Genomic DNA, 16,906 nt, shown 5'->3' with positions numbered 1-16,906 from the left:
CCACCACCCCAATGCAATTCAAAACTACACCTTTCACAAGCAATCCTTGAGACCCAATTCCTATCTCCCCAGAACAGTCTGAAGACCAGCAGATAGGACATTTCTAAGACAGCAGAGATCTGTTTGAGTCTCTTCACACAGTGAAGGGAAATGAACAATTCTGAAGTATTGAATTTTCTTCATCTTTATGTCTTTAGGTGTCTTTATGCCTAACAAAGTGTGGGTTTCCATTAAAAGGGCCAAGGATGTAAAATTCTAGACTGTCAGTGCTCATCAGTATGATGTCTAAGTCAAATTCATGTTCTAGCATAAAGAGACTCAGAGGTTAATATTTTAAATCTCGCTAACTCAAATAAGAGTACAGGATGAAATAAAATAGGAAAAAAAGATCCAAGTAACAGCTGAGACATTACCAAAGAGCTACAGCTTAAAGGTACCGTGATGAATAATGTGACGCTAGCCAAGTTAAGCCAAGTTAAATTTCCAAAGCAGATAAACAATTACAGTAAGACTTTTTAACTTTCCAACCAACAAAAAACATTAGAAAACAGAATAAGAACTGGTGCTGATAAAGAGCAAGTTGAGAATAAAAAAAAAGTTAGGATTACTTTGGTATTGCATGAAATACAAACCACAGTTTTGCCTAGATTTCTAGTAGCAGTAGTGATCTTGAACATAAGGCAAAGACAAAACAGCAAAGTGGAACAAATGTATACAAGTAAAAATCATTTTAAAAACCTTTAAAAAAATAGCACACTGGTTTTGAGATCAAACTATTTTCATCTTAAAAGAATAGAGGAACAGTTACACCAAATCACAGATTTAATCAGATTCTCTTGCTATAAACCAGGTGTGGATCAAGGGGAGATGACAGAGACTACCATGAGATACCATGACATATACAATGAATGCCCGTGCTTACAGTAAACGTGATATAATATAGATACAGGATAAGTATTAATGTCACAGTAAGCTTGCATTACTGTGTACAGTTCTAGCGATTTAATACCAATGAGTCCAAAGAGTAGCTCAAGAGGAGAAACACTGGTAAAATGAGAGCTTACAAGTTGCACACGGGGACGAGAACTATTTAAATTGAAGGACTGCTAACCATGGGAATGGTAGGATTAAGAGACTCCCACCAGGACAGATGAGGATAAATACCTTCGATAGCTTTCTGTTACTGCTTGATCAGTTCAGGAATCTCGAACCACACTTTTATTTTAGGAACCGGCTTGGAGGATGTCATTTTTTTGAACACCAGAGAACAAGACTAAAAGCCTGCTTAGAACCTTCTTGTTCCATACTTTAAAAGGATTTTATAGCAATTTTCTCAGTAAACTGAATTGAAAATAAAAGGTACATTTAAATAGGCACAAAGAAACTTGCAGTGTAAAGTATCACGTACTGCTAATTAAGTGTAACTTTTGACAGGGGAAAGTTAGTAATGATTTATAGTTGCTTCATCTTTTCAAAATCTATCATCACATCTACCATCACAAACTTTTACACGCGGTACTGCGTTCTCAGGGCTTAGACACGCTCCCCTTTTGCCCGAAGCGGCCAGCTACTTTCTCCTACACAAGATAAAGATACACAAAGGAATTAAGAGGATTAAATTCTGGTGCTTTTCCTTTTATGATAGCTTCCATCTAATCTAATCATAATTCTGTGCAAAATATTGCCTATTTCTAATACTGTCATTTGCAAGTCTTTTAATGTTATAGATAAAAACATCTGCCAATTCCATTTTCAATCACTGATTACAATTTTTCTTTTCCCCCCCCAGAAATTTAATTCTGTGAAAGAAATCATTGACTTCTACAAATATGTTCCCATCACACTCATTGACGGAAAGGATAAATCAGGAATCCACAGAGAACAATGCTACCTTACATACCCATTCAAGTCACAGAAAAGATGTTTTCTGCCTTAACATCACTGATTTGTTTGTATAGATGTAAAGAGAACAATTATTTAAATGTCTCAAAAATCAGATTAGCCTTTGAGTGAGGAGCTTCCCATCTTACGATGAAGCATTCTAAATGCTCCACTAAAAAATTTCTCTCCAACTCAGAATACAGATCTACTCCATTTTTTTATTCTTGTAATTTGTTTTTAACTTTGAGGATACAGGTAAAGTATGTGCCATTGTATTAATTCTCAGAAAACTGTTAAGAGAGACTGACTCCTGATATCTTGACAACGATTGAGTAATTTGCTTATCTTGCACTGTACCTTCTAACACAAGATGAAAACCAAACTCAGTCTTGCTTACCTAAATGTCACTGAACCTGTTAGTAGCAAAACCTAATAAAGCATACTACAATCGTATAAAAAATATTCTTGCTTTTAAAAATACACATAAATGCTATTTATCTGAGTATTCACTGTTTAACAATTTCATTCAGTCTGCATATGTGTTTGCACAATAACAAGCTGTGCTCAGCAGCCACTGAAGCCAGTGGGTGTCAGCTGGTGCTCATAGGTGTTGGAGCAGATTATAAAGCTAGCTTTAATTAAGAAAATTCTATTACTTAACTAACACTTATTCTTTAGCTTAAGTAGCATACTTGCATTCCGTATCTGAGCCTTCAACCACTTACATCGTAGGACCATTATGCAAAGAGTCCCTTTGAATTCATACCATGTGCAAATATAGAGATAAAAATCATCAGTAGAAACAGTAGATGTGCTTCAAACTCAGCACGAAAACATGTTCCAGTGTGTATCAAAGACGACGAGAAAGTGATATTTTTCCAGCAAAAAATATGGTAATATTTATTCATATAATTTCAGTTTTGGAAGGCTTAACTAGATTGATTATAACTATGAAAGGCAAACTTCAGTATTTTTCTGCAAAGCATCCATAATCTTCCTTTCTAGACACAGTCAGAAGTTTGAATAGGTAATTGGCATATACCAAGAAAGCAACCTCAGTTACTTTATCCTTACAGAATAGGAACAAGAAGAGTAAAAACATTCAAGCCCAAAACATGACATTCCAACCCAATTTATGATGTAGTATGTAGTGGCACAAATTAGCTCTAAAAAAATTTAGCAGTTGGTTGTTACTTCCTTGCAACCTTTTTATTTCTCAATGCTGCATCAAAATGCAAAAGCACATTCCTTATAATTATTTCTCTTAAACCACTGAGACTGTTAAACTTGAAGGAAATTATTCTGACATGACATTATCTAATAATAAGAATGAAAATTAACAAAACAGAAGCTGCTAAGTAGAGTTTGGCAGAGCTTATAAAAAGGAAAAGAGGCATGACGTAATCTGCTTTAAGAGTTTCATAGCTACCATACAATTTAACTTACAAAAGGTTTTCATGTTAAAACAAAAAAAAAATTTTCTAAATTAAACCCATGAAAAACACACAGCTTAACAATTTAGATAGCAGATTATGGCAGTGACATACAGAGCTTTGCAGATGTTTACTACAACAGTAAGCTTGCTTACAAAAGACAAACATTAGTAGTATACTTAAACCACCTAGAGTTTATAATGCTGAGCAACACCAGTGCCCTACCCCCCCCCCCCCCCCCCCCAGTACAGGTTTCATGAGGAATGTTCTAATTTTGCCAGTGACAACTCTTACGAAGCAAATTCAAAACTATTTATTTAGTAGCTTCTACAGAAACAAAATTAATTCAAACAGTAACCTGGAATGAAGGAGTTAAAACAAAGGAGGAATTTTAACCATGTTTTTTCTTATATTAACAATTTCAGTGTTTGTTATATATGATATGCCAGAATTTTAAAATGGAAACTATCTTCACAATTGAAAATGCAAATAGTACTGCTAGGTTTGGCATCAAAGTATATGAAGTGAAAAAACCCTCTAGTGTACCCATCTAAAAAAATATAATTCCATTTGAATACAAAATGAGAACTGTCATTTCATTATTATTGACAAAACAGACAAAAGAAAGTTTGTTCTGTGGAACAAGGTAGTCTGATACAAATGATAGAAAAATTTTCCATGTGTACATGATGAAAAAGATCTGACCTAAAGCACCAACTATCTGAAGGATTTTAACACTGTATTGCAAAATGACTGGAAAGCAATGTTTTAGCTGGTTTTGAAAATAAGCCTCAGTCAGATGTAGTTTTTAAATATTTACATTTCAATAAAGATACGATACATACTTTATCAAAACAATGTATAACCTGCTGGAGTATATAAAAAAATATTCCCAGCTTAAACTGTTTACAAAAATGCACCAACAGTGAAAAGAGTTAGAACTACCAGTTTTTCAGGAGTCCCAGTTCAAACATAGAACACACATCCAGCATTAGAGTCAGTATTGATTTTCTTATCTGTAAAAATGTAAAAAATGATTTTAATTGCAAATATGTGCTTCAATATAGTTCATTCTATATGATTTTAAAATTATTTAAAATTGACAAGATGAAGAAAAACATCTATTGTTCATGTACAGAAACATTAGACTTCAGTATCATCCCTCCCTCTTCTTCACTAAAAACTTGAAATTTGGCCCTGTTTTAGGAAAGAGTTTAAGCAACTGAGCAATGTTTACACTACACTGAAGTCAGTAGATACATGGTAGACATACATATGTAACTAGGCACATGTTTGTATGAATTGAGACCTACAAAAAATATATTCTAACACCACCTAAATTCTTAAGATTAAGAAGGATGAAAGATTGCACTGAAAATCTGGTTCAACACTGTCAATGTAAAAGCTGTGCAACATGGTTTTTCATTTTGAAAAGTCTTCATCTTCAGGAAGTTCCCCCTGTAAACAAGCATCAATGCACCAACTAGAGTTCTAACCAAATGCCCAATTCTGCAAATGTGTTTCTATTGTTTCTATCAGGCTACACGCACATAGTGGTAGAGGGTTTATGCTTGGCTATTACTTCCTTAGATTTCAGACCAGCCTTGAGACCATACAGAGAAAAGCTTCTCTCTCCTATCGGTCCAAGCCTGATGATGTCTCCGGCTCTGCCTGCTCAGAACAAAGATGGTACAGAAAGCTGACAAGTGTTCTGCTCTCTTTCTCACATCTACGCAATAATGACTAAGTACTAAACAAAATTAAACTTTTTAGTGCTATCTGACCTACTGGGAGTAACTCTGATCCCACAGATTCTTCATTTACACCCTTGTATCTCCTCCAATGTCAGCAGAAGTGTTTTTGTTTCACTGAAACAGAGTAATTGCAGTTGCATTTAAGTTCTACTTTTTATGCGTGGTGCTTAATTTGCTGCTAAAACCTATGATATACACTTGCTGCCTGCAAAGGGTCAAAGGTGCTTCTCAGTACATGTATGCTCGATCTCTGAAACCATGCTCTAATAAAGCAAACTAAACCCTGTTAAATTTACAAAGATCTCATCATCTAAGATTTTAAATCCATACAGACCTAGCACAAACCAGTTACAGCACAGTATCCTAGCACACAAAATGGTAACTAGAACTTGCATAGCAAATCTTTTTGAAATTTCTCCTATGGAACAGATTAAGTTGACCTCCAATACCAATTTCAAACATGAGAGTGCAAAGTAGTGCTTAATCCTCACTAACAGCTTCTCTGTGTCTCTGTAACTCTGCTCTCCTCTCCCACTTTGCTAACAGTAGAGACCTTTTGGCAAAATAAAGCAGTTATTTCAATCTTACTTTCCAAGCAAGTTAGTGGCACTCATTAAAAATAAGAGGGGAAAATCCCCTAGTCTCTCAATAATGCTTTTTTGCTGGAAGAGAAAGAACATCCCAACCCTTGGTTGCCTCTATCAAGTGCCTCTGTCCATGACTTATCCATTCTTCTTGGTCCATATATACCCTTCCACAAAACCAACACTTAAACATACACTGAAGTGTTTCAGCTGGTGAAGTTTCCACCACCTGGTAGTTGTTTTTATGGGTCTTTTTTAGTTTCATTTTTAGCATACTCTGCTTTTTTGCTTGGTTTCCTGTCTCAACATTTTGAAGAGTAAGACGCTTTCGGTAACGTTTGACACCAAGACAACTACTTGTCCTTTCTGATAGAACTACTTTCAGGACTTGACCTTTATACTTGTTGATAGTCTTCATGACATTAATTATCTCTGGCGAGTCAACGTCAGGATGGTTTAGTACCACAACTGGCTGGTTACGACGAGGGCATTTTATCAACTGATTCATTCTCAGAGGGACAAGCCGAAGACGTCTTGCTGTCAACAGATACGACATGTCAGAACTTGAACTGGTTTCCGACTGAGTTCTTGTTTTCCTTTTAGGAAGTTCCCTGAAGCTTGCTTGCTTCACCTTATTTTTGGGACCTAGCTGACTCTTTGAATAGGGTTTGCTTTGCTTACTCACATCACTGCTTTTCTGAAACAGTACACCAGTTTGTTTGCTATTATTTTTAACACTTGCCTCTCGCTTTGGTCTTTGCCTAAGTGATATACTTTGGGACTGAGCATTCAGTTCAGTCTGATTAGGCAAACATGGCAAATTACTGCTAAGTGTCTCAGAAACACTGACAGGAACCGGGCGAGGCAGAAACATTTCATTGCAATACACAGAAGGAGCTGAAGTTTCACTCCTGTTTTCTATTCCATTTGATTTTTGACTGCTAGTAGCATTCAGCACTCTCAGCATTGTCCCTTTGGGGATAAACACTGGAGTAGCAACATGGGAATTTTTAGTGACCCTACTTTTAGATGTTCTTGCAAATGCAGGCAACTGATCTTTACTGTGTTCTTCGCTACTAATCACACTGCTTCCACTATGCACTTGAGGCAAAGACGCAGGCTGTTCCACTTCAACAGCAGGAACAACTCTCTCACAGCTTGCTGAATTTTCTTGAGGGAAAAGCAGCTTTTTACTTGAAGCTTGACATCTCAAAGGCATGGATTTCATGTTAGATTCAGCAGCAGACATGAGCTGAGCAATCTTTCTACACAGCAATGTTGCTGACTTCTTATTGCATGTTGTGTCATCCCATCTGACACCCTCTGGAACATTTTCAGCCCCAGAGCTAAGAGAAAATACAGACGAAATAACAGGTCCCTCAAAAGAGTTGCCTTTATTTTCCATCTTCTGTAGTTCTAATGATTCCAGAAGAAGATTGTTCTTTTGACTTATGGTTTCAGCTCTCTTTACTTTGCTAAAGCCAAAAGTCATGTCCTCGCAAGGTGGAGTTTTAGTGACATGAAAGTTTTTTCCTGCTTCAGAAGATGTAACAGATTTTTTATCAAAACCTTTACCAGCTACATGTGTTTCTGTAGAGCTGACTGGCAGACTCCTACATTCTCTGTCATCCCTCTTTAGAGGCAATGCATCCTTTTGTTTAAGGACTGCAGAAGAAGAGGAATTTTTGCCCTCCTGAGCGGCCTCTACTGAAATGTTCTTGGAACTTTTCTCTTCAGAAATAGCAGCATATTTTGGAGGGGGTATATCCCCACCTTCTTCATAACAATAGAAGTCGTAACGTAAGTTATTTTTTCCATCTACTTCCCACCTTGAGGATTTAAGATCACTTTTTTTTTCAGTACTATTCATCACCAGAGATGGAGAACAAAGTTCTATAACACCTGAATGGACATCAATACCTTTCACCAAATGAAAGCATAATTTTGATGCATCTTCCCTCTGTATAGATACAGAGTTACAGTCTGAGAGTTGAGAATCAGAAAAACAAAGACATTCAGAATTCTTGTCATATGTGCTATCCAAATTAAGCTGGTTACTAACAGTGGATAATTTGTCTACATTCACTTCCATGGTTAGTAACTCATTTTGAGACACAGAAGATGGTTTTTTTCCTTCTGCAGATCGTTCTATACCTTGATTCTCAAGTTCTTCTTCAGCACCATTCACAGGTTTGTAAGTTGCTTCTTTCATAGGAATTAGTTTAAGAACCAGCTGTTGTGCTCCATTAACTATTTTAATCTCTACTATCTGAGCTAAACAGTTAGAAGGAACTACAAGTTCAGATGGTGCAATTACTGTCAAAGGCATCCCAGGTTGTAAAGGCTCCGTTTTTGGAGAATAAACCTCAACTTCAACACTCTGATTCTCACATACTCTTATTTCAGACGGCTCCAATATTGTTTTATCCTGGACTGATGCTGTATTTACGCTACATTCTACATCACGAGACAAACAGACTGTTTTAGTTACTCTACGTGGAATCTCACAACCCATATTTGAAGATGAATTTGAAAGTTCATTCTGAAAAGGAATTTTATCGTATTTCTGCTTTTCAAACAAAGTGCTTTGACTCGGCTTCTTTTGCTTGTGATTTATGATAGTATTTGACAGCCGTTTCGTGGGTGTTTCATGTACTCTTCTCGTATGTTTTACTATATAGTCATGTCTAACAGCACCATATTCACAGTATTCACACTGATACGGAAAAGTTCCAGTGTGTTTCACCAAGTGTCTCTGGAATTCTCCTTTGGTGTAGGATACGTAACTACAGTGGGAACAAATAAATCTAATTTCTTCATGTTGACTTACATGCTTTTTATACTGCAAAGGATCCTTTGTTGAAAATCTACATTTATCACAGTAGTATTTACCTGGCAGAAAGTTTTTAACTTTAAATGTTTTCTGGGTTTTACTTGGGGATTCTTTTTCACGTTTTTCAAAGTCTACAGCATTGGCACCCTCAGGAACAAAAGGGAAAGCTGGTGGTGTAATATGACTGCACTTCTTGCAGATGAAATTTTTGTCTTCAGTCCACCCAAGCTTCTTATGCTTTTCTGTATCTTGCATTGAAATTTTCTGAACACTTCTGCATTTTATACAGCTTATCAGTGACAACTTATTATTCTCAGCCTCAGTCCCTTGGTAACAGCAGTTTTGGTCAGCATCCCCTTTTGATGGATTTGTTTTATCCTCAGAAGATTGCTTTGGGGATGTAGTTAAGGAATTATTTTTATCATTAACTTGGCCAGGGTACACTCTTGGTAAAATTTCCCTCATTTTTTTCAACTGCATTTCAGAAGATGTGACTCTGCACCAGTTTTGTCAAACACAGCAGCCACAGACAGAATGTTTTCTTGATACTAGTCTTGTGTATGCTGCTTATCAATCAATCATTCAGGCCAACAATCTGCAGAATATACACTTTGGAAGAAACGCTGCTCAAGGAACTGCATCCATATTATATTCCATGTTCTTAATTTTATTCAATCAGCTTGCAGCACTAAAGAATAAAAAGCAGAAGATTAAGTCAGTTACAATTCACTGATCATTGAAATACAATGAACTAATAATTGAACTATTAGTGAACTACAGCTGAATTACAGAGTGCAAGTCTACTATTAATATACCACTGATTATATTCTGCACATACAGCCATTAACTCTAAGCAAAACATGCCCAATCAAATAATCCTTTAACGTTTGCTCTTATTCAAAATGTTCATAAATTCATAAAAGTATCTATGCACCAAAACCTAAAGAGTTCATGCTATTTCTTCCATGTCATGAAAAATTTTACATTTAAGAAATGTATTTATAAGCCTAACAAGAAAGACACTTGGTAACAGAACTGAGCAGCAGAATATTGTTTCAGTTCATATAGAGCCCTTAATTCAGGAAAAGATATGAAACACTGCAGGTGCCACTCATTTGTGAGTCCCAGCAGGAAAAAGGAGAGTGACTACAACGGTTACTAGAAACACGCAACTATGAGTTTGTTTTTAAATATAAGGATTTTTAAGTTAGCATGGAAATTCCTGAAGTACAGAAGGAAGTTCTCTTCTAATCAGTGCCAATGTTTCAGATCCAAACAGCCTTGAACACTAATTCATAACAAGGTGTGATTTATACTTCACATATTCTCAAAGTAATGAAGTCAGAACAATCTGTGGCTGCAAAATTAATTACTTTTGCTTCTATTAATACCACAGTGTAATCACTTCTATATATGTGGACAAGCATATAAATAATTCATTCTATCCTGATAATACAGAATGTGTCAATCAAGCAAAATAAACAATGCAATGGAAGAGAGAGGGAGAACAGTAGTATCAGTGTAAAACCACCACATTAATTTGTGCAGTATATTTAGCCCCACATGTTCCAGCACTCTTACTGTCTCTTTTCTATATTTAACATGAAGAAGACCTCAGCCTTTAAGCTCTTGGCAAGACTATGAGACCACTGTTATTTGGAAAATAAACAACTAAATTAGCCTTTTGAGACACACATAAAACATGATAAAGTCCAAAGCTAACAGCAGCAAGTAAAATCTACTCAACATATTTCTTATTCAAACATTCTTTCTTACATACTATTGCACAGATCTGCATTCATGTATAGAACCTATTTCACGAGGTTATTTCTAGATTCCTTTAGATTTCAACACATCCTACAGAAGGCTTCTGCTTCTGAAATCCAGTTCCTCCCCAAGCCTATCTACAGAGAGCAGCAGGGCCTGATTTGGGCTCCAAAAGCAAAGCACTGAGATCACCTAAGTAACATCCTATTACAATAATCCTACATGAATGAGGAAAACTATACTATGGTACATCTCCACAATGGCTTGACAGGAGCAAGCATCTGATCCAGAAAGTTTTTCTTGAATCTCCCTGTGCTCCATCTGCCAATATCCCTAACTGCTATAGGAATGCTGCCCTGAAGATGGGGCTCTGCAAAGAGCAAGTATACTGATGTAACCTCAAACCACAGTAAAAATAAGTTAGAAAACTGGTTAGGGACAACATAATGGGCTTTCACTCTTTAGCAGATGGATGACTGCACACCTGTAAAACTCCTTAGTAGGTAGTTCTTCGGACTGTAGTAACCTCATCTCATTGCAATGCAGACAGCTGTACATCCTATGTGAAAAACTTCTATATCCCGATGTGAAAAACAAATCAATGGCAGCCTCCGAGGAAGGAAGAAAGTATACATGACTACTGTATCATTATCTGAAGATTTTTTTTTTTTTTAAGCAATTCTAACATCGGTAACATTATGCCCTCTATTATCCAGATTCTAAAGAGGAAAAACAAATGTTTCTGGTAGTCTCAGATGGACCATTCTTCCCCTGCTAATATCACTTCTTAGACCAAAGATGAATCTTGTTGACACACAAGTGTGATGGCAGGCCTAAGTTGAGGAGATCCACTGTTTTATTTCAGGAGAAAGATAATAAAGAGATCTTATTAAGCTCAAGATCCAGACCAAAGATGCTTTGAAGAGTTCTATACAGTTTTAAGAAAGAACTAAAATTGCATTTGAAAGGAAAGGGTAAAGTTAGATCAATATTCACCTTTTTTTTGTCATTAACAGCTATCCACTGATACTGAAACTGCACTCCATATGAACTGACCAAAAGATAATAGAGCACTTTATGCCATCAACATCCTTGACCACAAAAAACAGTATCAAAGACATGGAGAGTATTCTTATATTTTTTAACACTGTAAACTTCACTTTATGAGACAACATGAAAAAGGATCCACCACTTCTAAATAGCAAGAAAGTACAAAAAACACTGTCAAACACTTCAAGAACGTTTCAATTTATCAGACAGATCTGGGTTGCTCAGTCCTAGAAAAATTTAACAGAGGTAATTCAAAGAACAGGCTAGTAATCCTTCTAAACTTTCTGACTCAAATAGCTTTATATATGAAAGTGAAAAAAAATAGGTATATAACCCCAAAACCAGGCTTTTCTTCAGACCTCTGACAAATACCACATTGCTAGAATCCAGGTTTCAAACTTTGCTGGAGTTACTGCGACTGCATTTCAGATGCATGGTGGGTTGATCCTAGCCAGCAGCCAAGCAGCCACACAGCTGCTCGCTGGCTCCCCACCCCACCCTGAGTAGGAAGGGGAATGAACTGGAGAAAAAGAGCAAAGCTTACGGGTCGGGACAAAGGCAGTTTAATAGGTGAAGGAAAGAGCTGGGGAGGTGATGCAAAGGAAATCACTCACCACCTTCCACAAGCAGACCGATGCCTGGCCAGTCTCCGAGCAACGGCCACCTTGGAAACCACCCCCCCCCCTCCCCTTCTTCTTCCTCCACTTCCAGTTGTCATTGCTGAGCATGACATTATATGACCAGTTCTGTCCCAGCAGTGTGCCCTCCCAATCTCTTGCCCACCCCATGCCTACTCACTGCAGTAGAGGCAGAGAGGGGGGGAAAAGTAAACCTTGACATTGTGCAAACACTTCAGCAACAGGCAAAACACGGGTGTGTTATCAACATTGTTTTAGCCACAGATCCAAAACACAGCACCATACTGCAGCATACAGGCTGCTATGAAGAAATTTAACTCCATCCCAGCCAGACCCAGTACAAGGTGAAAAAGAACTGAATAACCAGGTGATTTGACCTATCTTTCCTGAACGCTGAATAGCTAACAAGAAAAGTTTTGATGCAAACAGTTCCACTTCATCATAATTTTGGACAAAACAAGCTCAAAAGTACATTTTAATTTCACTCTTATATTAAAAAACATTATTTGCATTTTCTGGTTACTTCAGAAAAATGAGACCATCAATGTACACAAAGACGCGGTGCAATCTAGCATCCATTCACTCCATACCAGGGGCAGGGGAGGAATTCCCCTGCAGATTTGTTTTGATATTTAAGGGGTTAGCAGAGACATGCTTCAGAAGGTTTAATTAAAACATACACACTCGATCTTTCAAGTTACAATCAAATGGAGAGCACACAGACCAATCCAAAGATATCACTCAAGGAAGACCTGAAAGTCTACAAGGAGTCTGAATGACAAACACAAGAACAAGATAGATGAAGAATGGAATAAGAGATACTACAAGTGTTAAAATCAGTCAGAAAAAGTTTGTGAAAATACTTTGAAATACAATAAGGTACCTGAATCAACCAAAATTCAAAAAATTTAGAGGCCCTAGTAGTTTTAAAAAAAAAAATCGAAGCAAAAACTTAGAGGCACATGGAAAAAGGACAACAGAAGGAAGATAAACCAAACTTTCTCATCCAATCCTTCTACCAAACACCTGCAATTCAGTGACATTAAGAAGTGGGGCATTTAATAAAAGGAAATATTCCCGCTTTTCACACAACACTAGTATATGTTGAACCTTGCTGCTCAAGACACAGAGATCAATAGATCCACAGGAGTTGAAAGGCATACCAAACAGTGGATATCACATTTACATAAAGGTTAAAAAACAAAGACAATTAAAACCAAGAAAAATAGGAAGAAACATCCTCTGCAGCCTGACTATGCCAAATTCATCCAGTACAAGATTTTTTTGCACTACAATAGATTACAAACCACTGATGACACTGTCAGGAATTGCCAGTGTCTTCCCATTATTCTATACTCCTGAAATTTCCATTTACTTCAAATACATTAATATTTTGTTCATAATTTCAAAGAAAAATATTTATTTTCCAGGTTTTTTTTAATCTCAAATTACACGCTGCTATCAATGAAATGACTGTGACGAGCAGCATGCATTTATCATACGTGATCAAATAAATAAGACCTTACTTCAGCAAAGCAAACACCTCTGACACACTAAGTTCACAGACTGCATCCAACAACCAAGGCTTGCTTTGGTATGGAAAAGCCCATATAAGTCGTCTCCTAAGAGAAAAGTTTAAACAGAATTGGAAGACACTGTGCATCACTGTATCAGGAAGATACAGTGTGTAAAATTTGAGTCTCTGAAAAACTTGTATCTCTGTGTAAGCTTAAAATTACCTTGTCTGTATTTTAAAATTACATATATGCCATATACTATCCATTTAACATCGATTGACTATCTGTGTTAAGCAGAGTTAACTGTTCTACTGATCCAACTACACAGCTGCAATTATCAATCATTGATTTTAGGCCTAGTGACTGGGAGAGATCCAAAGTGCTTTCACTCAAGTATAACATATTGTAATAATTAAAAGATCTGATTTTGTATTAAAAACAAACTACTCAAATACACCAAAGAAATTTTATCTGCAATTATTTCTTCTTAAAAAGACATTTTGTTTCATAGTAACAGCTAATCACACAGTCATAACACTTTTTGTATCTGAAATTCACATGAAGTTTTTCCATCAGCATGAATAAGGAATGTCAATGCAGAGAATTAAGACGAGCAAAGACCATGCACCAGGTTTTCAGAGCTTACTTTTATTACAAAATACACAGTTCTTTCACTCTACAGAAAAAATTTAATTACATTCAGAATTTTTACTGCTTATGACAAAGTTATGCAAAATACCTATTAAAAGTAAATCACTATTTTTAGAACGCATAGGTGAAAAATTTTCCAATTTATTGACATTTATTGGCATTGTAAGAAGTCAGGTACATATATGGACTGTACAGTATCCCACTGAAATGGAGGTCTGGTTCTCTGTGGCTCTAGGACTGAGGCCTAGCTTTATTTGTATCTGAAAGATACACATTTCTGACATATCATTGAATTGCTTCACGGTCTTCTTGCAATAAGCTAAGCAAGGCATTCTCAAATAACTACTATCAAAACTAGTATTTTAGAGAGTGCTCAGAGATGTTTATACAGTTGTTTATCATTACATGTATGATGAAATTTTAAAGTTATGCGGCACATTTCATTATTTCACACAATTTACAACCATTTTCAAAATCCCTCTGTATATCCAAAGCATACTGACTAGTATTTAGCATTACCTTACTCTAAGCTTTAAGGCCTGTAAGCAACAAAGCAAGAAGTATGGCACTGAAGAAAGTGGGAGAGGAGGGGGGAGAGTCCCATTAAAAGGACATATCCCTCCGTGCTCTGTTCTCAAAACACTTATGTAGATGCTAAAATTCATTTCTACAGATTTAATTCCTGTTAAAATTAGCCACATATTATCTGTATGTGCGAGAAAAGGGCCTTGACTATAACCATTTACTGTAGAAACAATGCAGAACAGAATGCTAGCAAAATCCTGTAAAACACCATTAGTCGTCTTAATAATAAAACAGACTTTTTTTATGAGACATATATTTCAGGACACTTCGGCTACATCTATGATAACACTGGATCATTTATTTAGAAGAAATCCAAGTCATTTTATACATCTAAATTATCTTAAGTGTCCAATGTAATAATTTTTTATGATCGATTCTCTTGCAACAAAATTTAAGGTACGATTTAATTAAGCGAATCTTATGCCCAAATAGAACTCCCTAAATAATAGTTCTCTAAAGAACACAATTTACATATAAAATACAGGATGTTCTATTTTGCTCAATAATACAGTTACTAACCCAAAAGCTTTTCTTCTTCAGGAAGAAGACCAAGATGACAAACCTGGACAACAGCTTTACAGTCCAGTCGAGTCTAAAGCAGCCTGATGGCGTCCACGAGACAGCAGCACCCGCCAGCCAACACCAAAAAAATCCCATTTTCTCGGGCATCCAGCCCACCCACGCTCAAGTGCTGCCGCCTCTCCAGGGAAGAGAGGCCTCCCTCGCTCAGGGCCCGTCTCCGGAGGCCGAGCCCCGCCGCTGCCCGGGCGAAGGCAGCCGGGCGGGTGGCGGACCCTCCGCAGGCCGCGCAGACCTTCACCCGCCGCCGCCGCCGCCGGGGAGGCGGCTCCGCCCGCGCCGCCGCGCAGTGCCGCCGCCGGCCCGCAGGGGGCAGCAGCGCGCGGCCCGCCGGGCCGCAGCCCGCGCTCGCCGCTGGGACCCCGGCCCCCCCGCGCGGGCGGGCGGGCGGGCAGGCAGGGCGGCGGCGAGCAGCCGACAGCCGCGGCGCTGGACCGCCTGGCACAGGCCGAGGGCGGGGGAGCCTTACCTGGCTCGGAGGAGAAAAAAGGGCTGCCTCCCGCAGGGCAGACCCCGCCAGCCGCCACCGCTCCCCTTGTCTCCAGACGAACAAGACACGCAGCGCCGACCCGCATCCTCCCCGACCCGCAGCTCCCGCCCTCCCGCTCCGCCCTGAGCTACTCACCCCAGCGAGGGCGAGGGCGAGCCCCCCGCCGCCGCCGCCGCCTCAGCACGGCCCACCGCGGCGACGGAACTGACCTCAGCGGCCGCTGCGGCGCCGCGCCGCCCCATTGGCTAGCGCCGCACCGCCGCTCCCGCCGGCGGCGCCGTGTAGAGCTCTACTGAGGCGCCCCGGGCGCGGCGGCGGCGGCGCAGGCGCGCTGCGCACCCCGGCCCGGCCCGGGCCCCGCGGGGAAGGCCCCGGCGCTGAGGTGACACCTCGCGGAGCCCCGGGGAGCGCAGCCCGCACGCGCGTGGGGACCTGTCACCCGTGTGGGACCCAGTACCGCGCGGGGAACTCAATACCAGCTGTGGGGGAAGAGGCTGGGCTCTTGAAACACCTGCAAGATGGCAGGCGAGGGTCTATAAGAAGGCGCACCGTCGGGTTGCTGCCAGCTGGCCATCCCTCAAGGATTCTGACAGGACAACAGGCCGAAGGAAGGAAGAGCTGTTGTTCCCAGTAATCTCTCTACGTTCCCTGATACCACCGTGTTTTATTAGTATATGGCGTGGGTATACATTTCATGGGGATTGCTCAGTTAAGTAGCACGATGACATAGTAATTGCATATTTTCAGATGCTTCCTATAAAATCCAAATTTCTCTTTAAATAAACTGTTCTTAGTCAAATTTGAAGGGAGAAAAAAGGATTTTAACTGCCGGCATCTTGCCCTCTAAAAGTACCTTTGATGTCTCGGCAGTATCTAACCACTCTGCTTAAAAAGGAAAACTTGTTTCACATGGGGCCCAAAGTCCTTCCAGATGGCGTCTTTAAAGTGGAGCTTTTTGGTACATGGCTTCAAAGTTATGCTCTGTTTTGCTGATTGTTCTGTTAACATGGATTCTGTGTGATAAGAGGAACCACAAGTAAGTTATACCTTCCAACCAATTCTGTACTGGAATGATTGGAAACAAGGCTTGACCTATCCTTAACATTGTCCAGACATGAACATGGATCATCAGGGATCTCGGATT

The 16,906-nt window shown here is 39.0% G+C and overlaps 2 protein-coding genes across 7 annotated transcripts in view; one reads left to right on the top strand and one right to left on the bottom strand.

Annotated features, from left to right (window-relative positions):
- CLNK (cytokine dependent hematopoietic cell linker) overlaps positions 1–1,936 on the top strand; it is a 30,599-nt gene extending 28,663 nt beyond the window's left edge. The window contains exon 15 of the mRNA XM_075148782.1: positions 1,790–1,936. Within this exon, the coding sequence (XP_075004883.1) occupies positions 1,790–1,936 (147 nt within the window). The remainder of the gene's footprint in view (positions 1–1,789) is intronic.
- ZNF518B (zinc finger protein 518B) lies at positions 743–16,033 on the bottom strand. 6 transcript variants are annotated; one of them, XM_075148778.1, is made up of 3 exons: positions 15,898–15,925; positions 13,467–13,562; positions 743–9,173 (listed from the first exon to the last, which is right to left on the bottom strand). In XM_075148778.1, exon 3 carries the CDS (start codon positions 8,963–8,965, stop codon positions 5,714–5,716), a length of 3,252 nt encoding a protein of 1,083 aa, XP_075004879.1. In that variant the 5' UTR covers positions 8,966–9,173; positions 13,467–13,562; positions 15,898–15,925; the 3' UTR covers positions 743–5,713. The 6 variants fall into 6 exon arrangements, with proteins under 6 accessions (XP_075004879.1, XP_075004880.1, XP_075004876.1 ...); XM_075148779.1 differs by lacking the exons at positions 13,467–13,562; positions 15,898–15,925 and adding an exon at positions 15,972–16,033; XM_075148775.1 differs by lacking the exon at positions 13,467–13,562 and having other exon boundaries at positions 15,898–15,974.
- Between the last annotated feature and the right edge of the window lie 873 nt (positions 16,034–16,906).

The sequence above is a fragment of the Calonectris borealis genome, chromosome 4 (genome assembly GCF_964195595.1).
Source record: "Calonectris borealis chromosome 4, bCalBor7.hap1.2, whole genome shotgun sequence".
Classification (NCBI taxonomy): Eukaryota; Metazoa; Chordata; class Aves; order Procellariiformes; family Procellariidae; genus Calonectris; species Calonectris borealis.
This window is presented reverse-complemented; position numbering and strand designations above follow the sequence as displayed.

What these genes read in the sequence shown, in the direction of transcription:
- ZNF518B (XM_075148779.1), bottom strand. Translation starts at nt 8,965, where the DNA reads ATGCAGTTGAAAAAAATGAGGGAAATTTTACCAAGAGTGTACCCTGGC.